The following is a 23,042-nucleotide window of genomic DNA, read 5'->3' on the forward strand; positions in this document are numbered from 1 at the left end:
CTTCAAATAGTCCGGTTAGGATACACCCTCAATCTGGAATCCAAACCTCCAAATTGCCCACCAGGAGCTCATTCTTACAGCTCCCAGCACAAGCAGGTACTTGCAGAGGAACTCTCCACCCTTCTAAAGGCCAGTGCGGTCGAACCCGTTCCACCAGGGGAAGAAGGGCTGGGATTCTATTCCAGGTACTTTCTTGTGCAAAAGAAAACAGGGGGGATGCATCCCATCCTAGACCTAAGAGGCCTGAACAAATATCTGGTTCGAGAAAAGTTCAGGATGGTTTCCCTGGTCACCCTTCTTCCCATGATTCAAGAGAATAATTGGCTATGCTCTCTGGACTTAAAGGATGCTTACACACACATCTTGATACTTCCAGCTCACAGAAGGTATCTTCGATTTCGGCTAAGAACACAGCACTTTCAGTACTGTGTACTTCCCTTTGGTCTGGCGTCTGCACCCAGAGTGTTTACAAAGTGCCTGGCTGTAGTCGCAGCATCACTACGCAGACTGAGAGTGCATGGGTTCCCTTATCGCGACGATTGGCTGGTGAAGAGCACCTCGGAGGCGGGCACTCTACAGTCCATGCGAATGACTATTCAGGTGCTAGAACTACTGAGGTTCGTGATCAATTATTCCAAGTCCCATCTCACCCCAGTTCAAAAATTGGAATTCATTGGAGCACTGTTGAACACAGACAGCTCGAGCTTATCTTATCAAGGTGAGGGCAGACAACCTCCTCATGGCCTCCACAGTTCACGTGACTCCCATGGCACGCCTACACATGAGATCAGCTCAATGGACCTTAGCTTCCCAGTGGTATCAAGCTGCAGCGAGTTTAGAGGATCTGATCCAACTGTCCACCAACTTTTGAAATTCCTTGCAGTGGTGGACGATTCGATCCAATTTGATCTTGTGACCTCCATTCCAAATTCCTCATCCACGAAAAGTGCTGACGACAGAAGCATCCCTCCTGGGGTGGGGAGCTCATGTAGATGGACTTCACACTCAAGGAGCTTGGTCCTTTCAGGAAAAAGGTCTTCAGATCAATCTCCTGGAATTGCGAGCGATCTGAAACGCTCTAAAGGCTTTCAGAGACCGGCTGTCCAACCAAGTCATATTGATTCCCCTTTGGAGTTGTTATTGTTTCTTGTTTATATTCTTTTTGATTAAACTAAAGAGCATGGCGGGCTGGAAGTCATTCGTGCTACCCGCGTGATGGAACTTTCCCGAAAGGCTTTGGGTTTTTTTTTTTTTTATTTTGCTTGCGGATTCCTGGGTTGCCGCAGACGACGACCCACATGTGAGAACAATCAGCCTGCTGTCCTCGGAGAATACCTGCTACAGGTAAGTATCTTCACTTTCTTTGCAGAACCATGTCAAAGGCTTTGCTAAAATCTAAATGCACCACACCTAGCACTGTCCCTCGATCCAATTCTCTGGTCATCCAGTCAAAAAAATCAGATTTGTCTGGCAGGACCTGCTTCTAGTGAAACCATGTTGCCTCGCGTCCTGTAATCCATGGGATTCCAAAACCTTTACTGTTCTCTGTTTAAAAAGCATTTCCATTAAGTTACTTACCGGCCTGTAGTTCCCAACCTCTTTTTTACTTCCGCTTTTGTGGAGAGGGACAACATCTGCTCTTCTCCAGTCCTCCGGGACCACTCCCAAAGATAAACATTGAAAAGGTCAGCCAGCAGAACTGCTAGAACTTCCCTACCCTAAGTTTCTTCAGTACACTCAGATGTGTGCCATCCGGCCCCATCGATTTGTCCACCTTTAATTTAGCCAGCTCCTTACAACATAGGCCTCTGGAAATTGTTCAGGGATTACCACCCCTCTATTCCTATTTATGTTTGCTTCTGCAATCCTGCTCCTGGCCCTTCAGCTGTGAAATTTGTTAAGCAATTCTGCCTTATCTCTAGTAGCTTTTACATATTCTTCCCCTTCACCTTTGACTCTCACAGTGCCACTTTTGCACTTCCTCCTATTGTTGCAGGAATTGATGCATGAATTACCCCTATTGTTAGCAGGACTTGTGGTACTTCAGGAGTCAAACAGCACACACCAGAATGAGAGAGAAATCTTCTTTATTTGCCAGCAAACAAAGTAGGACATCAGTTCTAGCTCTCTTCTCTTTCTCAGCTCTCTGGATGTTATGGCTTCTGTCTCAGCTTCTTCTGCTGTCTGTCTCCCTTCAGCTCTCTTCTCTTCTGTCTGTTCCTTCTGACGTAAGCTGCTTCTGCTCCCAGTTATATACAGTTCTAAACCCCCCCTCCTAGCCCCCCTTACTTTCCAGATGGTAAAGAATAGATTGATTACCTTGTCTCAACCAATCATCTCTGTACATATGTTCAAAATATCAGTTACATAGGTTTCAGACATTTCCTAACTGACCTATGACCTGGGGCCCCTCACACTAGACAATATGGCACCAGAACTCTTATATTTTATTATTATTCACATAATCCCAGTCATAGCTTAAACTGCTAACTGCACTCTGGCATTCATTAAGGGGTCAAGGGCCAGTCTTACTTAATAGCATACAGATATAGTTTGTTATTACCTTCAGGACCATTCCTACATTTACCTATAATTAATCAAGGCTTTTCTTGACCTTTTTCACCTATTAGCTTCCTTCACAGAACTCGCTAGGACTGTAGGTAATTCAAGCCAGATGCTGACCTCTTCAACTGCAGTCTTACTTGAAAAGCAAGGCAGAGAGTTGAACAGACATTCTACACAGAAACAAAACTTATTAATTACACAGAAAAACATATTCTAAAATAAGCAGAATCAGTATTCCTTATAAGCAAGAACTTCTAAAATCTAACTCATTTATATCTAGAATTATTTAGAATCTAACTATTTTCTTCTAAGCAGTGTTCAATCTAATCCTAAACAAACTGCCTGCTTGCCTTGTTCATAATAGGATACATATGTGCTAGCATTAGCAATCCATCACTCACAAGGGACAGAGTTTCATTTCTCACTGACCTTTCTGCCCTTTAGCTTAGCCAAAGCTAGACTTTCTAAGTAATCTAAACCATCTGGCATTCCTTCACTTTACTTGCAGGGTGAAAAGTTAGAATTCAAACACCAAGCTTTTAAACCCCAAATTTTTAAACAGAATTAACAATTAATATGATTTCTTCTATATATATAATTATGCCCATGCCGCCTCACTATCACTAACTTATCTAAAAAAAAAATGTCTTGTCCCTCCCATTTTACCATATTGGCTGTTTTTTCTTCCATTTGCTTCTTTGCTTTCCTGACTACTCTACCAGTTAACTTTTCCAGATATCGTCACTTATCTTCCTCCCTTCAATCTCTTGTAGTTTATAAAGGCTACTGTTTTTCTTTACCTTTTCAGCTACTACTTTTGAGAACCAAACAGCCTTCTTTTACTTTTACGTACTTTCATTACAAAAAAGTTTGTTGCCCTGACAATAGCTCTTTTCAGTTTTGTGCACTGCTTTCCAATTTCTTTCAGATGTTCCTAGTCAAACAACAATTCATTGAGGTAATCCCCGATCTGAATAAAGCTAGGTTTTTTTTTTTTAAGTCTAGAACCATGCGGATACACAAGCTACAGCTTTTGTTCAGGCCAGAATCTCTTTATAGAGTGCACTATCTGGTCAGCTTAGTCACTATGATAGTTTTACACAGTTTCTGAAGCTTTTGAAAACACAATTATTTGTGACTGTATTTTTCTGACCATCTCTGGACCTGACCTCTTTGTTGTTAAATGATGCTGCTATGTTTTTGTTTTGTTTATTGTTGTTTTGTTTTATTATGAATGTTTTTATGGAAACCACCTAGTTATAGTGGTATACAAATTTTTAAAATAAATAAATGAACCCTCTCCACCTATCTCAATATTAAACCACACCATCTGGTGATCACTGGATGCCTGATGATCACCTACTATAACATCAGAATCACTCTCCCCATAGTAAGCACTAAGTCCAGTATGACCCTAGCCTGCGTGGTTCTGTTACCAACTGCTAGAGTAGCTCCCACTGTAGAGAATCTAGGATCTCCCTGCTTCTAAAAGACCCGGCAGTAGGGGTACCCCAATTAACATCTGGCATAGGCTCTCAGAGGATGACGCTCATGTGTAATATTAGTGAAGAATTATATAAGTAGTGTTAAGCTTGAGAGAGAACGTTTGTACTTTGCGGCTAGTTTGGGAGCATAAGTAATAGTATATATAGTAGCTCAGAGTAGTGGCCTTCAGTAGGTGGCAAACACTTTTTTTTTTTTTTTTTTAATGAAAATGTTAAGATTTAGTTTTGTAGGAGGGAGCATTGAATCACATTCGCAGTACCATGTTTCTATGAAGGTTACTCCAATATAATGATACTAGAATGAGGGATATTTTAAGAAGGCAGTTTTGAGCTAGCTAAGCCTGTGTACCCCCAGCCATGCAAGGAAATTTTGCAAGAAATTCATTGTCAAGTTTCTCTTTCAAAAATTGCTAGTCACGTGTGCTGTGGAAAGATTTTCAGGAGCATTGCTTCTTGAAGAATATTTTGTTATTTGCATACAAGTAGCTGTGAATGACATGCTAAGTGCACGTTTTCTCTGTCTCTCATTTTCTTTCTCATCTAGTCTCTGGTTTGGAGACGGACGCAGGAGGTGTGCAGACAGGGCATTGGGGAATAGGAGAAAATGCACTGTAATCAAAGCAATTAAAGTATAGGTCTGAGATAGACTGCTAGGGTAGGAGTTGCTGGCTTCCTGTGGTTTATCTCTAAGAGAACACTGATCGATTTGCAGATCATGACTTCCAATTACTTGCCAAGGAAGTCACTTTTTATTGCCTAGCCATGTCTGTCAATTTGTCTGGGTAAATGTCCCTGCATAGTACAAGCTGTGATTGTTAGTTCTGCAGGTGATGCTGTTCCAGTGTCATCCTAGTGACAAGACCGTGTATAAATACGCAACCTTTCACTTCCTCAGTGCAGCAGCACTATGACTTCCAAGCTTGTACCTCTTCTATTTCAATACTTGTTTTTGTCATTGCACTGTTTGTTGATTATAGATTGTCCTATAGCTCTTGTTCACTTTGGGTGCTTTCTGCCTCCTCTAGAAGCCCTTCCATTCTCTGGTGAGGAGGATGTGAGTGATCCAGAGACTCTAAAATCTTTACTCTGTCACCTGTGGAAGAATAAAGCACCAAACTTCATGACCGAGAGGAGATTCAATTCAGCAGTTGCCATGATTGAGCCATACTGTGCTGTCTGTACCCTCTTCTGTCCCTATAATCAGGTAATGACTGGCTCTGCCACCTGCATAGTCATTATTGCCAGGCATCACTGGTATAACTGCATCTCCCAGAAGAACTTAGAGAAAATGGTAACCACAGCAACAAGCACGAGGCTCTGATCCTAAGCTTACAATCATACTATTACAGAATGGAAAACGTTGCTGTTATTGAGAAACAAAGGGAGTGGCAATTCATTTATTGAAAGACATTCCATTGGTTCACTTCATAACTCAGGATTAATTGGCTCTTTATAGGCGTTTGTGGTAGAGTATGTGTATATATGAATGTTTATGAGCAGAAACAATATATATAAATTCATACAACACCTAATAGATCTGTTGTGGCAGTTTGGTGTGGTGGTGGGGGGGGGGGGGGGGGGGTTGGTTGGTTGTGAAAGTACAGCAGTGCACATTCCTGTTCTGTGTTTGTGTGATAAATAGTGTTTTATGCTATAATTCTTTGGGAATGTTTGGGAGTAGGTTTTGAGATTGTTCCAGTTCTTCTACAAAGATAAAAAAATGTAGAAGCTGTGAGTAGAAATTCCCATCCTCTGGATTGTTGATGGGAAGGGTGTGAGTAGATGGCCACTTATTAGCTGACCCCTATGTTCAGAATGCATGGTATTTCTCTACTAAACTTAAGAAGCTGATGTTTTGGCATGTGGGTTCTAGCCACCTTCTTCTTCAGTGATGTTGGGCACCTGTAGGTATCCTTTCCCCTAGTCATCCTCCCTTGGGAATTATAGGCATTACAGGAATTTAAACTTCTCACTGGTCCTGTTCAAAGCAGCAGCAAAAATAAAAACCCATAAGTTGTCTAATTTATGTTTCTTAAAGAATCTGTAGAATGCTGTGCAGAATAGGTTTCATCAGTCATTCCCGTTGCTTTTCTTTAATATTAATTTTTCCTATCAGATGAAAAAATAAATGGCACCAGGCACATCCTGGCTTGGGCAATTAACAGTAACAGCTCCATCTCACTAAACACATCAAGCCTTCCCTGGCTGGCATGATGCACAGTGCTTGAAAGCCAGATTTGAGATTCAGATTTTCTTGGCAACTGTCGCTAAGTGAAACACCATGGATCAAATCCAATCTTATAACAGGCATCCAGTATGCATTATAAATATCCCAGGACAGTTTTCAGAAAATCTCATAGCCTATGGCAGGAAATCTTACAGCAGACCATTTTCACCCTGCAAAGCTCTAGCTGTAAAATCCTGTACCTACTGCTACCGCTTATCTTTTCTATAACGCTACTAGATGTACGCAGCGCTGTACACTGGACATAAAGAGTCAGTGCTTCCTTGACAGAGCTTACAATCTAATTAGGACAGACAAACAGGACAAATAAGAGATAAGGGAATTACTAAGGTGGGAATGATAAAACATGGGGTACTCTTGATATATTATCTTATTTTTATATGCATTATGTAGTAGCACCAGAGAAATCAGTAGCAGGAGTAGTAGTTCCACAACCACAGGAGGTAAAGATAAATTAATTTAAGCCTGGCTGTGTCTGGGCTGGCAAGAACTCTGGTATATTTCTTAGCCAGCCCCTGCTGGGCTCTCGCACAGTGTGAGCTGTTCCATGTTAAATGTCGGAGTAGCCAAGAATATATCTCCAAGAATGAACCTTGATATACTCCCTAGGTAGGAACAATATCTTAAAAGGTTTTTAAACATGTAATATTCCCTGATAGTGCAATACATCCACTCAAAGACTATCAAGAGTGATGAATCAATTGCTTTAAATCGCAGTTTATCCACAATGCTCCATTATTTTTTTAAGGCATGTGTTTATATTATCAATGAATGAGCAATTCCTATTACTGTTGGGTGAACATTTACAGGTCAGTATGCAAAACCATTTATCAGGATAATAGCACCTGCTTTCCAGAGGAACGCTGCTGACTGGGATATTCAGAGGCAGTGTCCAGATAGTCTTACTGCCTTGGCACTTGGCAGAGTGTAGGTATGGCTAGGGCCATCCAGGAGTTTGTTTGCATAGTGGCAATGTTTAGTCTGCTGTTGAGATAACTTAGGACATATCTGGCTAGCAGACTAGATATTGTCACTAGTCAGATAAATTCTGGATATTCAGTGCCACTACATGGATAGATTTTTGTTTGCCACAGCCAGTATTTAAGCTAACCTTGGCAGTTAAATATTGACCCATTGAACTTCATTGAAACTGTTATGCGCTGTGTGTACTTCCCTAATCTTGTATGCAAGGAAAGAAATGTTGGAAATTTGTTTTCTTTGTAATAAATTTAATTTATTAAACACCAGTATCAACCAAGCTCATTGCAATTACATGTACAGTTAGTGTATAAAGCAATACATGAACAGAATCTGTAAATCACAGTCCAATAGTCATTCAGTACCAAATTCCTTTTCCTAATGGAACTCGAGTCTACACCATGCAGAAATAAGAGGGTAATAATTTCTGGAGTCTTTGTGGCAGATGTGGAAAAATGTATGCTGCAGCTGTGATTTTTCAGTGTGTATTGGCTGTATATAAGTCAACCAGAAACAGTGCTTTTCATTTGCAGCCATGAAAATGCACATTTGTTTCTTTGAGAATTTGTTTATATAAGAATGGAGAAAATGTAGATTCTCAAAGGCAGTTTTTCCATGGAGATATGCAGGCCCAATTTGGGTGGTATCTGTGGCTACATTCCCCTGCTGTTCAGTGGGTACACCTTGAGAGGTAAACAGCTCTGCTTTGTTTCTGGATTCTCAAATAACTATAGACTTCCCCCTCCCCTTAACCCTTTAGTGTCCAATGTTCCCATCAATCTGTTCCAATCTGGCTTATTACGGGAACATTGGACACTAAAGGTTAAAAGAAAAAATCTTAGTCTCCCTGGCTCCAGACAAACCGTGGTCTCACTTGACATATTGGGAAAAATATTTTTAAAGCCCACAAATCTTTGTACTGGATTTCAAAAATTACAAAAATAAAGTAGTGAATGAAACCTTCGACATAGAACAGTCTGTTAAATGACAATTGTTTTTCTTTATTCGTTTGTTTTTTTTTTAGACTGTATCTTAATTCAGTTATCCTGTACTTTTTGTGATATTGCTTATTTCTCATGACCAGTTGCTTACTAACCTGACCACGTGTGCAAAGTTAGCAGACAGACTGCTTAAAATAGGGCGTGAAGTGACAGAGAAAAGCTTGAACACCAGGGCCAGGAAGTGGCTTTCTGTGAAGAGTTAATTGATGTGGTATTGTGCTTGTTTTGTTTTCAATGTCTGCAATTATAAGCTTCTGTAAGCATGGCTAAGAAGTAGTCTCATTTGTGGGGGAAAACTGTCCTGCAAATTGTGTAACTTCAGTAAGCTGATCATTCTATAGTGAGAGTGGGGGGTTTTTGTTTTGTTTGGGGTTTTTTTACCTGTATATTTGTGTTTGATCTGCTGTTCTCTTTCTTGTTTGCTGCCAGAAATTGGCAGGCTGTTCTCCCAGGTACCTCCCTGAAAGAGGAGGAGATAGCTAGTAAGGACTGGAAGGTCTTTTTTAAAATTATTATTATTATTCTAGTAGAAATGTTCTCATTTTCTGATGATGCTCAGTTTAGCAGTTTGGTGTTTTTGGGTTCCAAAATGTGTGTTTTTTAAGAATGCAATGAAGTTACAAGCCCTCCAATCTCACTCACTGAAAAATGGATCCTCAGATGCCGAGCTACACCAATTTTATTAGCCAGTCGCCGCATTCCTTACTGATGCGTATTGAACATGATATTAAGTGTAAACTTCTAATAAATAGTGTGCAAACATCACTTCAAAAAAACCTCTTCAAAAATAGTTCACAAAAGCACAAGCTTTAGCAAAATCTTCATTGAGCCCCCTCCTAACATAACATACTATCGTGTTTTGAGCAACTGCATTAGGGTTGAGGTACTTGCAGAAACATACAATATAAGAATCCATTATTCTGTATCATTTTCTGAAGTTTAACAGGACTACACTTAATTATTAAAAAAAAAACAAGGTTAGTATGTGGACAGTAAATCCATATTAGCTGCCTAAAAATGGCGATGACTTCAGTGGTCATTATTAAATGCTAAGGAAGACTCCATCACCATTTTGAGGCAGCTAATATGGATTTACTGTTCACATACTAACCTATTTCTTGAAGTGGTAGTGCTGTTAAGCTTCAGAAAGTGATACAGAACAATGGATTCTTATGTTTTTGCAGGTACCTCGACCCTGACGCAATTGCTTGAAACATGACATGGCAGGAGGAGTTACTTAAAGTGTTTGCTAAAGCTAAGTGCTTTTTTGAACTATTTTTGAAAAGTCTTTTGAAGTGATGTGTGCACAATACTTATTAGAAGTTTACACTTAATATCATGTTCGATATGGATCAGTGGTGATTGGCTAACATAAAAGTTGGTGTAGCCCACCATCTGAGGATCCATTTTTCAACAAGGGAGTTTGGAGGGGTTGTGACTTCATTGTATTAGTGATTTTTCTCTTCACTTAAGGAATTTAAGAAATTGTACCACACGCTTTAGTGTTTTTTAAGAATAGTCATAAAACTTTGTGTGTAATATGTTGGGTTATAAAGAAGAAAAATTAATGCAGCAAAGTTTAGCATATTTTACTCTGGATGCTATTGAGACAGACATGGGGAACCACTGCTTGCCCTGGGATTGGTAGCATGTGATCTTGCTACTGTTTGGGATTCTACCAGGTACTTGTGATGTGGATTGGCCACTATTGGGAACAGGATACTGGGCTAGATGGACCATTGGTCTGACCAGTATAGCTATTCTTATGTTCTAATGGTTCTTTTTTACCCACAAAGAAATTCCCTTTATAATTCAATTAAATGAAAGCTTTACATAAGTGTGTTTGTGGAGGGTGGTTTTTTTTTTTTTTTTTTTGTTTTGTTTTTTTGGTTCACGAACTTCTCACATTTACTTACAGCTGGGAAAGGAAACAAACCGGGACACTCTGTCTCTTGGAGAAACCACTTCCATGATTCCAGCTTCCAAGTGTGGACAGAAGGCAAAGCCACTGATCCCAGAGATGTGTTTCACATCCAGTGGAGGGAACATTGAGCCTCTTCCTGCCAACTCATACATTGATGAGGATGGAACCAGCCTCCTTATTTCTTGTGCCAAGTGCTGCATGCAAGTTCATGCTAGTGAGTATTTTTCTTTTTTTTATTTCATTATTTAGGTTGCTTGCTGCTGTCTAGGTCCTTGCCACCACATGACTGTGTGACAGCCAACTCTGCAGAGCAACATTCCATTTCCCACTGATACGTTTTGAAATTTTGGGTGCAGCAAATACGAAATTGCTTTTATTGACCTGCTCTTTTTAGAAAAAAAGTTGCGATACTGATTAGGACAAATGTCTTTTGTATGGATCCTTGGAGTATAGTTAAATAGTAGATCCATCTCTGTGTAATGGTGGTTCCTAAGGTTTAGCTGTGTACAGTGACCCTGCCTTTCAAGGTAGGATGGGAAGTTGGATGGATTGTGGGAGGGAGGTTGTTGGCTTAACATTGCAATGCGCTTCAGGTTTTTTTTTGGTGAGTCATATCATCAAGTAAAGTAAAACAAAGCACAGAAATCAGAGCAGTGTTGAATCAGCTGCCAGCAGACTGCAGCATAACATGATGTGCATTTCTCTTACACATTTTTACACTTTTCTAGGGATACATCTTTCTTTCATGTAGTCAAAGCAGAAAAAGAATGCAGTGAAACACTTCAAAGTAACTGATAATCTGCCAATACTCTGGAAGGCAAAAGTTTCAAAAACTATAGATTTACATAAAATCCAGACTCTTCAGATGTGAAACCCTTCAGTAGTGATAATAGCTAAGGCATTGTACGTGCATTTTACTGCACTACATACATTTTATGAACTGCTGTACATTGCACATTCATGTGTCCTTTTTGACAGAAGTAATTCTTATATGCACATTGAGGTGTGATTGTGGATGAGGGCCAAATGGCCTTACATGGAGTTTTCACAGTAGGCAGGGACTAGTATGTTTGCTGTGATTGCTATGGTCTCCAGGAGCAGTCAAATGAAGTCTGTTCATGTCTTTTATTTGCAGTTGAAAATTTTGATAGTTGCCTAGTTTTGTATTTATGTAGCCAGACCAGTTCTTATGCATTAAGGAATCAGTTACTCTGACCATAGAAATATTTTTGGAGGTAAAGATTACAGAGTGAGTGTTTTATAGTCCTAGCACTCAAATGTTCCTCCCTCCATATGTTATCTCTCTTAATGGCACATTCCCAATATCCTACAAGTCTGTTTTGTATAGGAGCTGTTTCTGAACCCAGCGGCTCCGACTTCCAGACATGAGAGTAGCAAATCAATGCTGATATTTCACAGTCTGTTCCACACAGCTTTCAGCTCCATAAACACTACGATTAAAGATGTCAGTTTCCATTTCAAGCCCATTTCCTGATCAGTTTTCCCTGCTCCCAGTCACTGTTCCACTGAGAGCAGCCCTGCCTTGGCTCTGTTTCTGTCATATCTCATTCACTTGAAGGGAATTTCAGATGCAGAAAACAGCTGCAGGCTTTTCAAATTGATTTTTTTCTTCTTTTGTATTATACTTCCTGGGTTGCCCAGGCTGTATGTTGAGGTATATATTTGAGAGGATTAGTAGAATCATGTCAAAGACCGTAAGCATTAGCTTTAAATACAGTAGTGTAGAGATTTGTAGGCAAGCAAAATCTGTGATAGGTTAAGACAGCATGTGAAAAGTTCTTGATTCATATGCATTGTACATAAAACACTGCAACCCTTAAAGATGGGCTCATAAATGTGCTAGTTTCAAGGCTTGGTTGTTTAATGCTATGCTACAATAAACTGGTTTGAGCTTCTTGGCACACACAAGGCCATAGTGCAGAGGTGCCTGCTTGAAATCCTGGAAAGCATCTGCTACTGCTGTGGCAACCACATGCGAGTTGAAGGGCTCTTATTAGGGTTACTTACTGAGACTTGTTTTCTCCCTCAGCCACTGTGTTGGCTGGTCTATGATGGTATGTAGTAAAATTGGCAGAGAATTGAGTGGGTGATCATAAAGATACAGGCTGTCTTAAAACAAGCATTTTGATGTATTTAATATTTGGGCCGCCTACCTTTCCATTTCAATGTAATTGACATTCCACTCTACCCTTTTGAAGCTGATTCTTCAGTATGGCTGCCTACTGCCTTATCATTCAAACTCCTTAATGCCAGTATCCAGTGACTCACCTCATCAAGGATAAGGCTAACTGGATAACTATTTCTTTATTGTCACATAAGTATGCAGGATTATTGTCTAGCTTTAAGGTGGAATATCAAACATGAATATTTAAAAATATAACCCCCCCCCCCCCCCCCCCCCAAATAACTGGTCAAAACTCATCTGTGTGGCATACAAAAAAATACACAAAATATAAAACTACTAAAATTAAAAACATTGAATTAGAACATGTAACTGCATATATATTATCTCAAAAGAATAAAATCAGCCTGTACAGGGTAATCTACACTAAAGGCTCAAAATAAATTACAAAAGAGCTTCTACAAACAGACAAGCTTTCAAGGTTTTTGTAAATTTTGTGAGTCACATTTAAATCATAATGAGTCAGCAAGAGAATTCCAAAGATTAGCAGCAAGTACTGAACAGGACATTCTTCAGTAGTGGGTTACATTCACTGCTTGAATAGAAGGAATCATTAGCAGATTATTATTTTCAAAACACTGAGACTACTTAGGAAAATAGTATGTCAGCAAAGCCTTAAGGAAATTAAGGGGGAAAATTCTGTAATGCCTTAAAAACAAGAGCACAAATCTTAACTTTCACCAATGCAGTGACTTCAGTATTGGAGTTATTTGATTGTAAAAGCCACAACCTGAGATTGTGAGCCGCTATATTTTGCGCAACTTGTAGTATTCGGCATTTGAATAGCTGGTAACTCAGCACAAATTGTGTTGAAGTAGTCAAGATTGCATAAAACCAATATTTAGAGTACAAAATGAAACCAAAGATGGTAAGACGTACTTCAGGCACCTTACATGGTCTCACCACAGCCTTATACAGAGGCACTATTACCTCCTTTTTCGTGCTGGTCATTCCTCTCCCTATACCTGCAAGCATCTTTCTGGCTTTTGCCATTGTCTTTTCTACCTGTTTGACCACCTTTAGGTCATCATATACAATCAAGCCCAAGTTCTACTCTTCTGTGCACAGAAGTACTGTACCACCAACCCTCCTCATGTTTTTGTATCCCAAATGCATAACCCTTCATTTTATTTAGCATTTAAAACTTAGCTTCCAAAATCTGGAGCATTCCTTAAGCTGCATTGGATCCCTGTGTTATTAGGGGTATCTACTGTATTGCCTATTTTGATATCATCCACAAAGAGAGAAACCTTACCAGGCGGCCCTTCCATAGTATTGTTAACAAAAATCAAACCAAGAAGTGATCCTTGCGGCACACCAATGGTAACGTCCCTTTCCTCAGGGTGAACTCCATTAACATTTACCCCTTGACACTGTCCACTCAACCAGTTCCTGACCTAGTCAGTCATTTTTTGATCTATACCAAAAGCACTCATCTATAAGTCACCTATGTGGAACCATGTTGAAGGCTTTCCTAAAATCTTAGTACACCACATCTAGTACCATCCTTCAGTCCAGCTCTCTAATCATTCAGTCAAAGAAATTAATTAGATTTATCTAACAAAAGATCTATCTCTAGTAAAGCCATGCTGCCTTGGTCCTATAATCCATTGGATTCAAGGAACCTCACTACTCAGTTTTAGACTAGCTGGTCTGTTTCTCAACCTCCTTCTGCTTTTGTGGAGAGGGACCATATTCGCTCTTCTCTAATCATTCTGGGACCACTCCCAGCTCTAGAAAAGCATTGAAAATGTCAGATAGCAGAGCTGCTAGAACCTCCCTGAGTTCCTTCAGTACCCTCAGTTTTATTTATTTAAAAAATGTATAGACCGAACCATCCAACAATTCTGGGCAGTTAACAAAAAATTAACATACATAATAGAATCATTACAAAAACAATAATATGACAGACATTTACCAACCAGCATCCTATATAATAAAACGCACCTCCAACATTCTGAAGCTGACTGCATGGCTGAGGCATTCCTGCTCTCTGTATCCATCTCCTGAATTGACATCACGTACTTCCGGGTGCGTCACAAGCAGGAGTGACCAACCACACGAGGTTTCTCGGCTTCAGAATGTTGGAGGTGCATTCTATTAAATAGGATTGGTCAGTTCCTTGAAGCACAGCCAGAGCTCAGCGTCCTGCACAGTAACACTCAGACACCAGAGAGAGGGGGGGCCTGACACCAGAGAGAGGGGGGGCCTGACACCAGAGAGAGGGGGGGGGGGTATCTCTGTCACACATACACACACTCTCTCTCTCTCTCTCTCTCTCTCTCTCTCTCTCTCTCTCTCTCTCTCTCTCTCTCACACTCTCTCTCTCTCACACAGTCTCTTTCTCTCTCTCTCTCTCTCTCTTTCTCTCACACACTCTATGTCTCACACTGTATCACATTCACTCTCTGTGTCACACAGTCACTCACACACTCTCTTGGTCTCATAAACTCAGTCTCGCAGAGAGTCTGTGTCTCACATACACACTCTCTCTCGTGCACACTGTATCTGTGTGAAGCACACTCTCTCTCTCTCTCTCTCTCACACTGTCTCTCACATATGCACTTGCACACACTCTCATTCTCACACACACACTCTCACAGACACACTCGCACCCAGACTCACTCTCTCTCACACACTCGCACATTCACTCTCTCTCTCTCTCACACACAGTCACTCTCACATACACTCTCTCAAACATACACACTCCGAGGAAAACCTTGCTAGCGCCCGTTTCATTTGTGTCAGAAACGGGCCTTTTTTACTAGTTTATCATAAAAACACAATTTCAAATTCTTTAAAATTCATAAACAACATATATAAGTTTGCACCATCTTTACATATTGGCAAAGGCGTGAGTTAAACAGATGTGCTTTCAGTTGTTTTCTAAATTATACAACAGACTAAATTTTGTGCAGGGCTTCAGGCAATGCATTCCATAAAACTTCCCCTTCAATATAAAATATAGAACATCGGAAAGCATCCAACCTGACCTGCTGAAACGAAGGAACATCAAGTAATGATTTTTTCACCTGATCTCAATGATCTAATAGGCTTATAAATTTTCGAAGCACTTGCCAGGATCAAGGGACCATTGTTCAAAGCTTTGTGGATCTAATTCTCCATACTGTAGGTAGCCAATGCAGCTCTTAAGGTAGGAGTAATATGATCAAAATGGGATAAATTTGCCAAGAGGCGAGCTGCAGCATTTTGACAAATTTGCGGAGTTTGTAACTTATAGATAGGTACATCTAGGTAAAGAGCATTACAGTAGTCCCATAAAAGTGTGATAATAGTCTGAAGCACAGTTCTAAAATTGGATGGATTAACTGGAGTTTGAAGAAAACCTTTTGAATTGTGTATCCCATCTAGCCCTATTGGTTTGTCCAGCTCTTGTTTAGTTGGCTCCTCATTTATATTTTATTTATTTGTTACATTTGTATCCCACATTTTCCCACCTATTTGCAGGCTCAATGTGGCTTACATAGTACTGTAAAGGCGTTCGCCAATTCCGGTATGAACAAATACAGTAATGTGGTAGAATAAGGTTCATGTGTACAGACACCTTAGGGAATCGTAGAAAGGAAGAGTTATTATATGTCCATTACAAGCTTTGGTTTCATTGTGTTGCAGGGTACAGGCATTTAAGTTGGGTTGGTAGGGTATGCCTTTTTGAATAGGTTAGTTTTTAATGATTTCCGGAAGTTTAGGTGATGATAAGTTGTTTTCACGGCTTTTGGTAATGCATATGATCAGTTTTCTGAAAATTGTTCAAGGTCTATCACACTTCCATTTCTATTTGCACTTATCTTCTACAGTCCCCCTCCCAGTCCGTCATTTGTGAACACAGAACAGAAATATTCATTAAACAATTCCACTTTATCACCTTCTATGTATTCCTACCCTCCACCGTTGAGTCTCACAATGCCACTTGTGTATTGCATCCTGTCACTAACATTTCTAAATGTCTTGTCTCCACATTTTGCTTATTGGCTATGTTTTCTTCCATTTGCATCTTTGCTTTCCTGACTACCAGCTTGTCTTAGTTTTTCCAAATATTGTCTTTCTTCCTCTTTCTGTGATCCATTCTAGTTTATGAATCCTGATCTGTTTTTCCTTACCTTTTCAGCTACTATTTTTGAGAAACCAAACAGCCTTCCTGTCCTTTTGTTTTTATTTACTTTTCTAACAAAAAGGTTTGTTTCTCCTAAAATAGCTCCTTTCAGTTTTGCCCACAGCTTCTTCCCCTAGATGTTCCCATCCTGCTAACTTCTCCTTGAGGTATTCACCCATATTCACAAAGCTAGGGTTTATTTTTTCTTTTTCTTTTTTGAAGTGTAGAACCTTCATTTTGAATGTGTTTTAATATCGAACCACACCATCTGGTGATCATTGGATGTAAGATGTTCACCCACTTTAACATCAGAAATACACTCCCCATTTGTAAACACCAGGTTGAGTATGGATCTTGCCCGTGTGGGCTGTTTTACCAGCTGCTGAAAGAGTTCTCCCTGTAGAGAATCCAGTATCTCCTTACTTCTTGATGACCTTGCAACAGGGATGCGCCAATCAGCATCCGGCTTATTAAAATAACCTATTTCATTATGTAGCTTCCAACTATTCCAGAACCTGTGGGAAGTTGTGTCCATTAACCAGCAGGTGGGGATAAAGAGCTGAAAACTGAACAGAGTCATAGCATCCTGTCCAGCTTCTCAATATTTTCTACTTCTAGTATGTAGATGGGCACACTTTTCAGCCTCTGGTTCTGAGCGCTTTGCTTCTGGTCCAGTAGATCAGCTGGTCCATAGTTGAGCTTTGTGGTTTTCTTGAGTCTGCAGTCATATCTGGTGGTCCTCGGGTCCCTGACTGTGGCACCCCACGAATTTACTTCTTCCCTCCCTTCACCTCTCCCCTGTTTCCTGCGGAGCTCTCCTTTTCCTACACAACAAACTTAAAAAAGAAAAATAGGTTTGCTGGAGAGCGTGGAACAGAGCGTCAGTCATGAGTCTTTCTCATCTGTGGTAAGGTTTGTGGAGACTCAGCTTGGAAGGAGCAGCTGGTAGTTCTACATGGTGCAGGGGAGGGATTCTGACTGACACCTTTGTACACATTGTGCTGCGCTTGTGACAGTCGAGGTGAATGGTGACTCCTGGTCGGGGCATTGCAGTGCATGCAAGCTGGGAATCCTGCGGGATGCAGAGACAACTGCAGCACATCTTCAGATTTGGGGTAGTATCTGAATATGCCAGGGTTTTCGGGCTCTTTGACAGGGCCAATGCGCAGTTTCATGCAGGAAAGCGCAGGATCAGAGGCGACTGGCAGTAAGGAACAGCCTCTGTCTGATCATGCTTGGAGCACAGCCACCATTTTACAGCCCCAGGGCCCGACAGAGCATTCAGCTGCATCTGGATTTTTGTTTTCTCCAGATTTTAAATTGCTCTTACACCAGGCCTTTTTACTGAGGCAGTGACAGTCAGAGTTGATGCAGGGTGCTTCAGTTTCTCGCCCTGCTGCCCCTCCAGCTTCTAAGAAACACCAGGAGTGGGCAGATGAGGCTATCTCTGTTTCTACCTCCTTATCTGTTGTGACCTCTGTCTATTCAGGGCAGTATAGAATGCCTTACACAACTTCGCTTCCTTTCTGATAGGGGCCATGGTCCATGTTTTCTCTGACAGTGCAACTGCGGTGGGTTATATCAACAAGTAGGGTGGGACCCGCAGTCATCCAATGGCAGTGGAGATGGCCTCCCTCATAATTTGAGCAGAGAAAAATCATCTTCTTATTGGTAGCTTACATCATGGGATCCTTGAACTCTTAGGTGGACTTTCTCAGCAGGCACCCCTTGGAGCCAGGAGAATGGGAACTATCCAACCAGGGGTTTCAGCTGATAGTGGACTGATGGGGTTCTCTGTTTATGGACGATGGCAGCAAAAAGGAATGCCAAAGTGCCTAAGTTCTTGAGCCATTGTAATGAACTGGGCTTGATTGAGGATTGATACATTACTGCAGCCCTGGCCAGAGACACATCTACTGTGTGTCTTCTCTTCTTGGCCCATGGTAGTCTGTGTGTTGAAAAGAATAACATTGCACTGGGGTTGAATAATTCTTGTAACTCTAGATTGGCCGCGAAGGCCATGGTATGAGGACCTTATTTGGCTGCTGGGTGGGGGTCCTCTCCATCTTCCACAGGTAGATCGCCTACTGAAGCAAGGTCTGGTGCTCATGGAGGATCGGTGCCCATTTGATCTTAAGGCTTGGCCATTGAAAGGGCTCGGTTGAGACAAAAAGATTGATTTGTTCATTGCTTTGGCCTGTTTCAGGAGTTGACTACAAAAGACGTCTCTAGCAGCTTACCAGATATTGTGCGATTCTTTCGGAGAGTGGGCTGCTTGCGGCCTCCCTTTCCTTACGTTGAGTCCAGAGTAGAACCTTAATTTAGTCTTTCAGGCTCTTCAGAAGCCTCCTTCAAAGATCTTCCACTACAGACAGCGTGCTTTGTGGCTGTTGCATTGGCACGTAGGGTTTCAGAGCTTCAGGATCCCTTTCTTCACTTTACAGAGGCGGGGGTCTCTATATACAGTTCCTTCCTTTCTTCCAAAAGTGGTATCAGCATTTCATCTCAACCAGTCAGTGGAGCTTCCGTCCTTTCGCAGAGAGGATGAAGAGGCTCGGTATTCTTGAAGCTTCTCAATGTGCGTAAAGTCCTTATTTGATACCGGGAAGTGTTAGGTGAGTTTCGCAATTCAGACAAACTATTTGTGCTTTTTGGTAAATAAAGGTTTGTCTTCATGGCTTCCAAACCCACAATTGCTAGGCGGCTGAAAGAGACTATCGCATCAGCTTATTTGCTTGCAGGGAGGCAGGCTCCTCAGTTTTGCATGCTCATTCTGTGAGGGAGGCAGAGACTAGCTAACCTTACTGTCTCCAGTGGATATTTGCAAGGCGGTGACGTGGTCGATGTTGCACACCTTTGCCAAGCACTACAGGGTGAATGTTGCAGCGCGCTCAGAAGCCAGTTTTGAGGCTTCTGTCCTCGGGATAGCGGTACCAGGATCCCACCCATGCTAGGAATTACTTTTGAACATCCCACAGTTTGTGGAATAATGGGAAGCTATGCAATGGAAGGAGAAATTAGTTCTTACCTGATAATTTTCTTTCCATTAGTCCTTCCCACTATTCCAGAGGCCCACACCAGGTTTCTCAGATGTTTAGTCAGTGCAAAGTAATGGGTCAAATAATGACTGTCACCTTGCATGGTCCTTCCTGCATATCTCTTGTTCTCTACAAGTTGTCCAGAGATGAGAGAGGTCCCACATGTTTGCTTGTCTGGTTAATGTTGAGTTTGCGAGTTGTTTAAGGTTGTCATGTTACTTCTGAATTTCTTACTGCTTGTCTATGTAAATACCGAGGAGATGGACTGGATGCCAAGAGAGATATGTCTCAGCTCAATTTTCAGTTCTCTGTCTCCATCTGCTATCCCACAGGCTCTGGAATAATGGGAAAGACTAATGGAAAGGATAGAAAATGATCAGGTAAGACCTAATTTCTCCATATTAGTACTTCTGCTTTCATAGCTATATTGTGAATGTCTTCAATTAAATCTCTGTCCACTTCTGCCTTTAAAAGAGGCCTGCATATCACATCGGTGTAAAATAGATTTTCTGTTCCCTCTTTCCAGATTAACCTACAATACTTTCTTCTCACCCTATAAACCTTGTAATTCAGTGGCTTTGATATAATTGTATACCTCCCCCTTTCCTCCTACCCTGTCCTTCCTGAGTAGATTATAGTTTGTTATAACAATATCTCCAGTCATGGTTCTCCGTGAACTACATCTCTGTGACTGCCACAAAATCTAAGTCAGCCTCTTCCATCATAATCTCTAATTCCATATTATTGAACTTCCCCAAAAAAGGATTGTTGTTTCTGAGATACTTAAAAAAAAAGATTCTGATGTGGGAGTTGTTTATATTTTGTATATGTTTTATATTTTATCAAATGCAATGTTGCAGAATCAGGCCAATGAAGGCCTCGAGATGGTGGCATCTCCAGATAGCTTAAAGCTGAGATTTGAGTCATCTAGAGAGAAATTCTCGGGAGCTACCTTTGTAGGTCTTGTTTCTCTGTCAGATTAATAAAATTATAATATTGAAAGCTTGTTTTCTTGTTAAGGGTGATGTGTTTGGTGGACAAAGAATTTTATCTGTTCCCAAATGTGTCCAGCTCGTCCATGTTAGGAGGAAAAGTATTTCTTCGTGAGTCCAAGGTGCTTGCCATGGGTGTCATTTTTTATGTAAGATTTCTCTGCAAGTTTTTGATTACCTTTTAAGAGGAACTGATGCACTTTATTTGAGCTCACTTTATTGGAGGCATTTCTTGTAGAAAAGAATCAACATATGATTTATTGAGGATGGTGTAGGGAAGATGCAGTATATGATTTGAATATGGTTTGGTTTTTAAGTTCTTGGGTGACTCAGATGTCTTTTGTTTTGAGTTTAATTTCCTCTTGACAAATATTAGGTGAGTTTTTTCTCTAATGTGGTCTACATGTCAAATGTTTTCTTTTTGCCTTTGGTTTGCTACTATATATTTTATTACCTGCTCTTACTTTAACTTCATTGTAAGTTAATATGGAATAATTAGAAATATTTAAAAGTGTAAAGAGGAGGAGAGTGTGATTTCTATGTTTTCTTGTGTCTATTTGAGTTTCCCACATAATAACTTCATTTTTTTGAGATATAATAACCTGTTTCTGAGAACTTTGTTTTATTGTACTGGCAGAAGGGTGCTGATATAAAGGATCAAACATGTTAATTTGGAAACACTTTTCTTTTTCAGGAAAGGGGGAGGAGTTGGTGGTATTAACAGTCTTTTTCCTAGTTATAAAAATCCTGTTCTTCTTAATTGTGCTAGGTTGCTATGGGATTCGACCTGATCTAGTAAATGAAGGCTGGAGGTGCTCACGGTGTACAGCTAATGCATGGACAGCAGTAAGTATTATGCTTGAGCTGGGACCAGAGCACTAAATACTGGAGAAATAATAGTGCCAGGAAACCAAGACTCTTAGGTTGGTGCTGGATGGATTTAAGGTGAAAGTCATTTAAGCTCCTAGAGGTACATAAAAAACAGTAGCCCATGCTGAGTAAGTCCAAAGTTCATTGAGCCCTATATACTCACAGTGACTAGCCCGAGTCAAATACCCAGCCGATCCCAAAAAGGAGAAATCGATGAGCTTAAAAAGATTCCTCATTGTGGGGAGGATGAAGCGAGTGTTGTTATTCTCATGAGGGTTTTTTTTTCCCTACAGGACTGCTGTCTGTGTAATTTGAGAGGAGGTGCCCTTCAGATGACAACAGACGGGAGGTAAGTGCAGCTTATCTGAGAAAAAAAATAAACTTATTAGTGTGTCATTTCATCACACTTGTATCTCTAATGCATGGGACAGCACACATTGCAAATTCTTTCCAAGGTTTGTGCTATCAGTGCATATGTGTTAAGCTGTTGCTGATCCCAGGCATGGGAGAAATGCAGGCACTGAAAGAAAATAACTTAAACAAATGCACTTGTACTGCCTTATCAAGGCTCTATTAGAGCTCCTTTAGCAGTGTAGTTAAAAACCAATTGTAGAATTGTGTAATGTGGTTTACTTATTTATTGCTCATATTTAGGTGGGTCCATGTTATCTGTGCTATTGCGGTCCCTGAAGTCCATTTCCTTAATGTAATTGAGCGTCATCCTGTGGACATCACTGCCATTCCAGAACAGAGGTGCCGGCTGGTAGGTGTTCATTTGAATATGTTGCCACCAAGGAAAAGATCTGGAACATCAAGTACAAAAGTATCTAGCCCTGTTAGGAAGGGTAGAGCAAATGGAAATAGATTTATTTGATAGCCCACTTTGCAAAAAAAATACACTAAAGCAGATCCAAAAACAAAACAACTAAAACATCCTAATTAGACAATATAAAATTCCTGATAAATTGCATGGCCCTTTTCTAGCGCATAGTACACTGTGCACTGAAGATGTTGTAATGTGATAGGGTTGGTGTGTAGGTTAATCTGGAAAGAGGAAACTGAAAATCTATTTACATTTTTGCATGAGGTCTTTGATTTCCCAGGGAATACAGATGGGCATGACCAATATGTTCATTATGCACAGCCTAATATTGTAAGAGACAGCTGCCACAATACATTGTAACTTCTTTACAATAGAGAATACATGTTGTAGGAAGAGGGGAGTGATGAAGAGATAAAAAAACATTCTGTTGCATTTTTTTTTATGCAGACACTAGTACACTGTGGCAGGCTTCAGATGGAAGATAAGCAAGGGGCTCATTTTCAAAACAAAAGAAAAAGTCATAAAGTAGCAGGAGGACATTTTTCTCTCAAAAATATCCAAGTTGCAATTTTCAACACCCCAATTTTAAGCGTTTTGCTCCACAGATCATTGAAATTTCAAGAAGGCATGTTGGGAGTATGTTTTAGGCAGGACATGGGCGGCACCAAAAGATAGACGTTCTTCTGCAATAAAACCAAATGAAAATGTCTCGGACCAAAATTAAGATGTTTTTGGCTAGACCTGTTTCATTCATGTCTAGGGGACGAAAAGGTGCCCTAAATGA

The 23,042-nt window shown here is 40.6% G+C and overlaps 1 protein-coding gene across 2 annotated transcripts in view; it reads left to right on the forward strand.

Moving 5' to 3' along the window:
* Positions 1-23,042, forward strand: part of KDM4B (lysine demethylase 4B) — a 378,825-nt gene that overhangs the window by 329,032 nt on the left and 26,751 nt on the right. For both annotated transcript variants that reach the window (XM_030217503.1, XM_030217504.1), the window contains exons 13-17: positions 5,096-5,274; positions 10,213-10,432; positions 21,335-21,411; positions 21,729-21,784; positions 22,090-22,198. In XM_030217503.1, the coding sequence (XP_030073363.1) occupies positions 5,096-5,274; positions 10,213-10,432; positions 21,335-21,411; positions 21,729-21,784; positions 22,090-22,198 (641 nt within the window). The remainder of the gene's footprint in view (positions 1-5,095; positions 5,275-10,212; positions 10,433-21,334; positions 21,412-21,728; positions 21,785-22,089; positions 22,199-23,042) is intronic.

Source organism: Microcaecilia unicolor, chromosome 11 (assembly GCF_901765095.1).
Source record: "Microcaecilia unicolor chromosome 11, aMicUni1.1, whole genome shotgun sequence".
Lineage (NCBI taxonomy): Eukaryota > Metazoa > Chordata > Amphibia > Gymnophiona > Siphonopidae > Microcaecilia > Microcaecilia unicolor.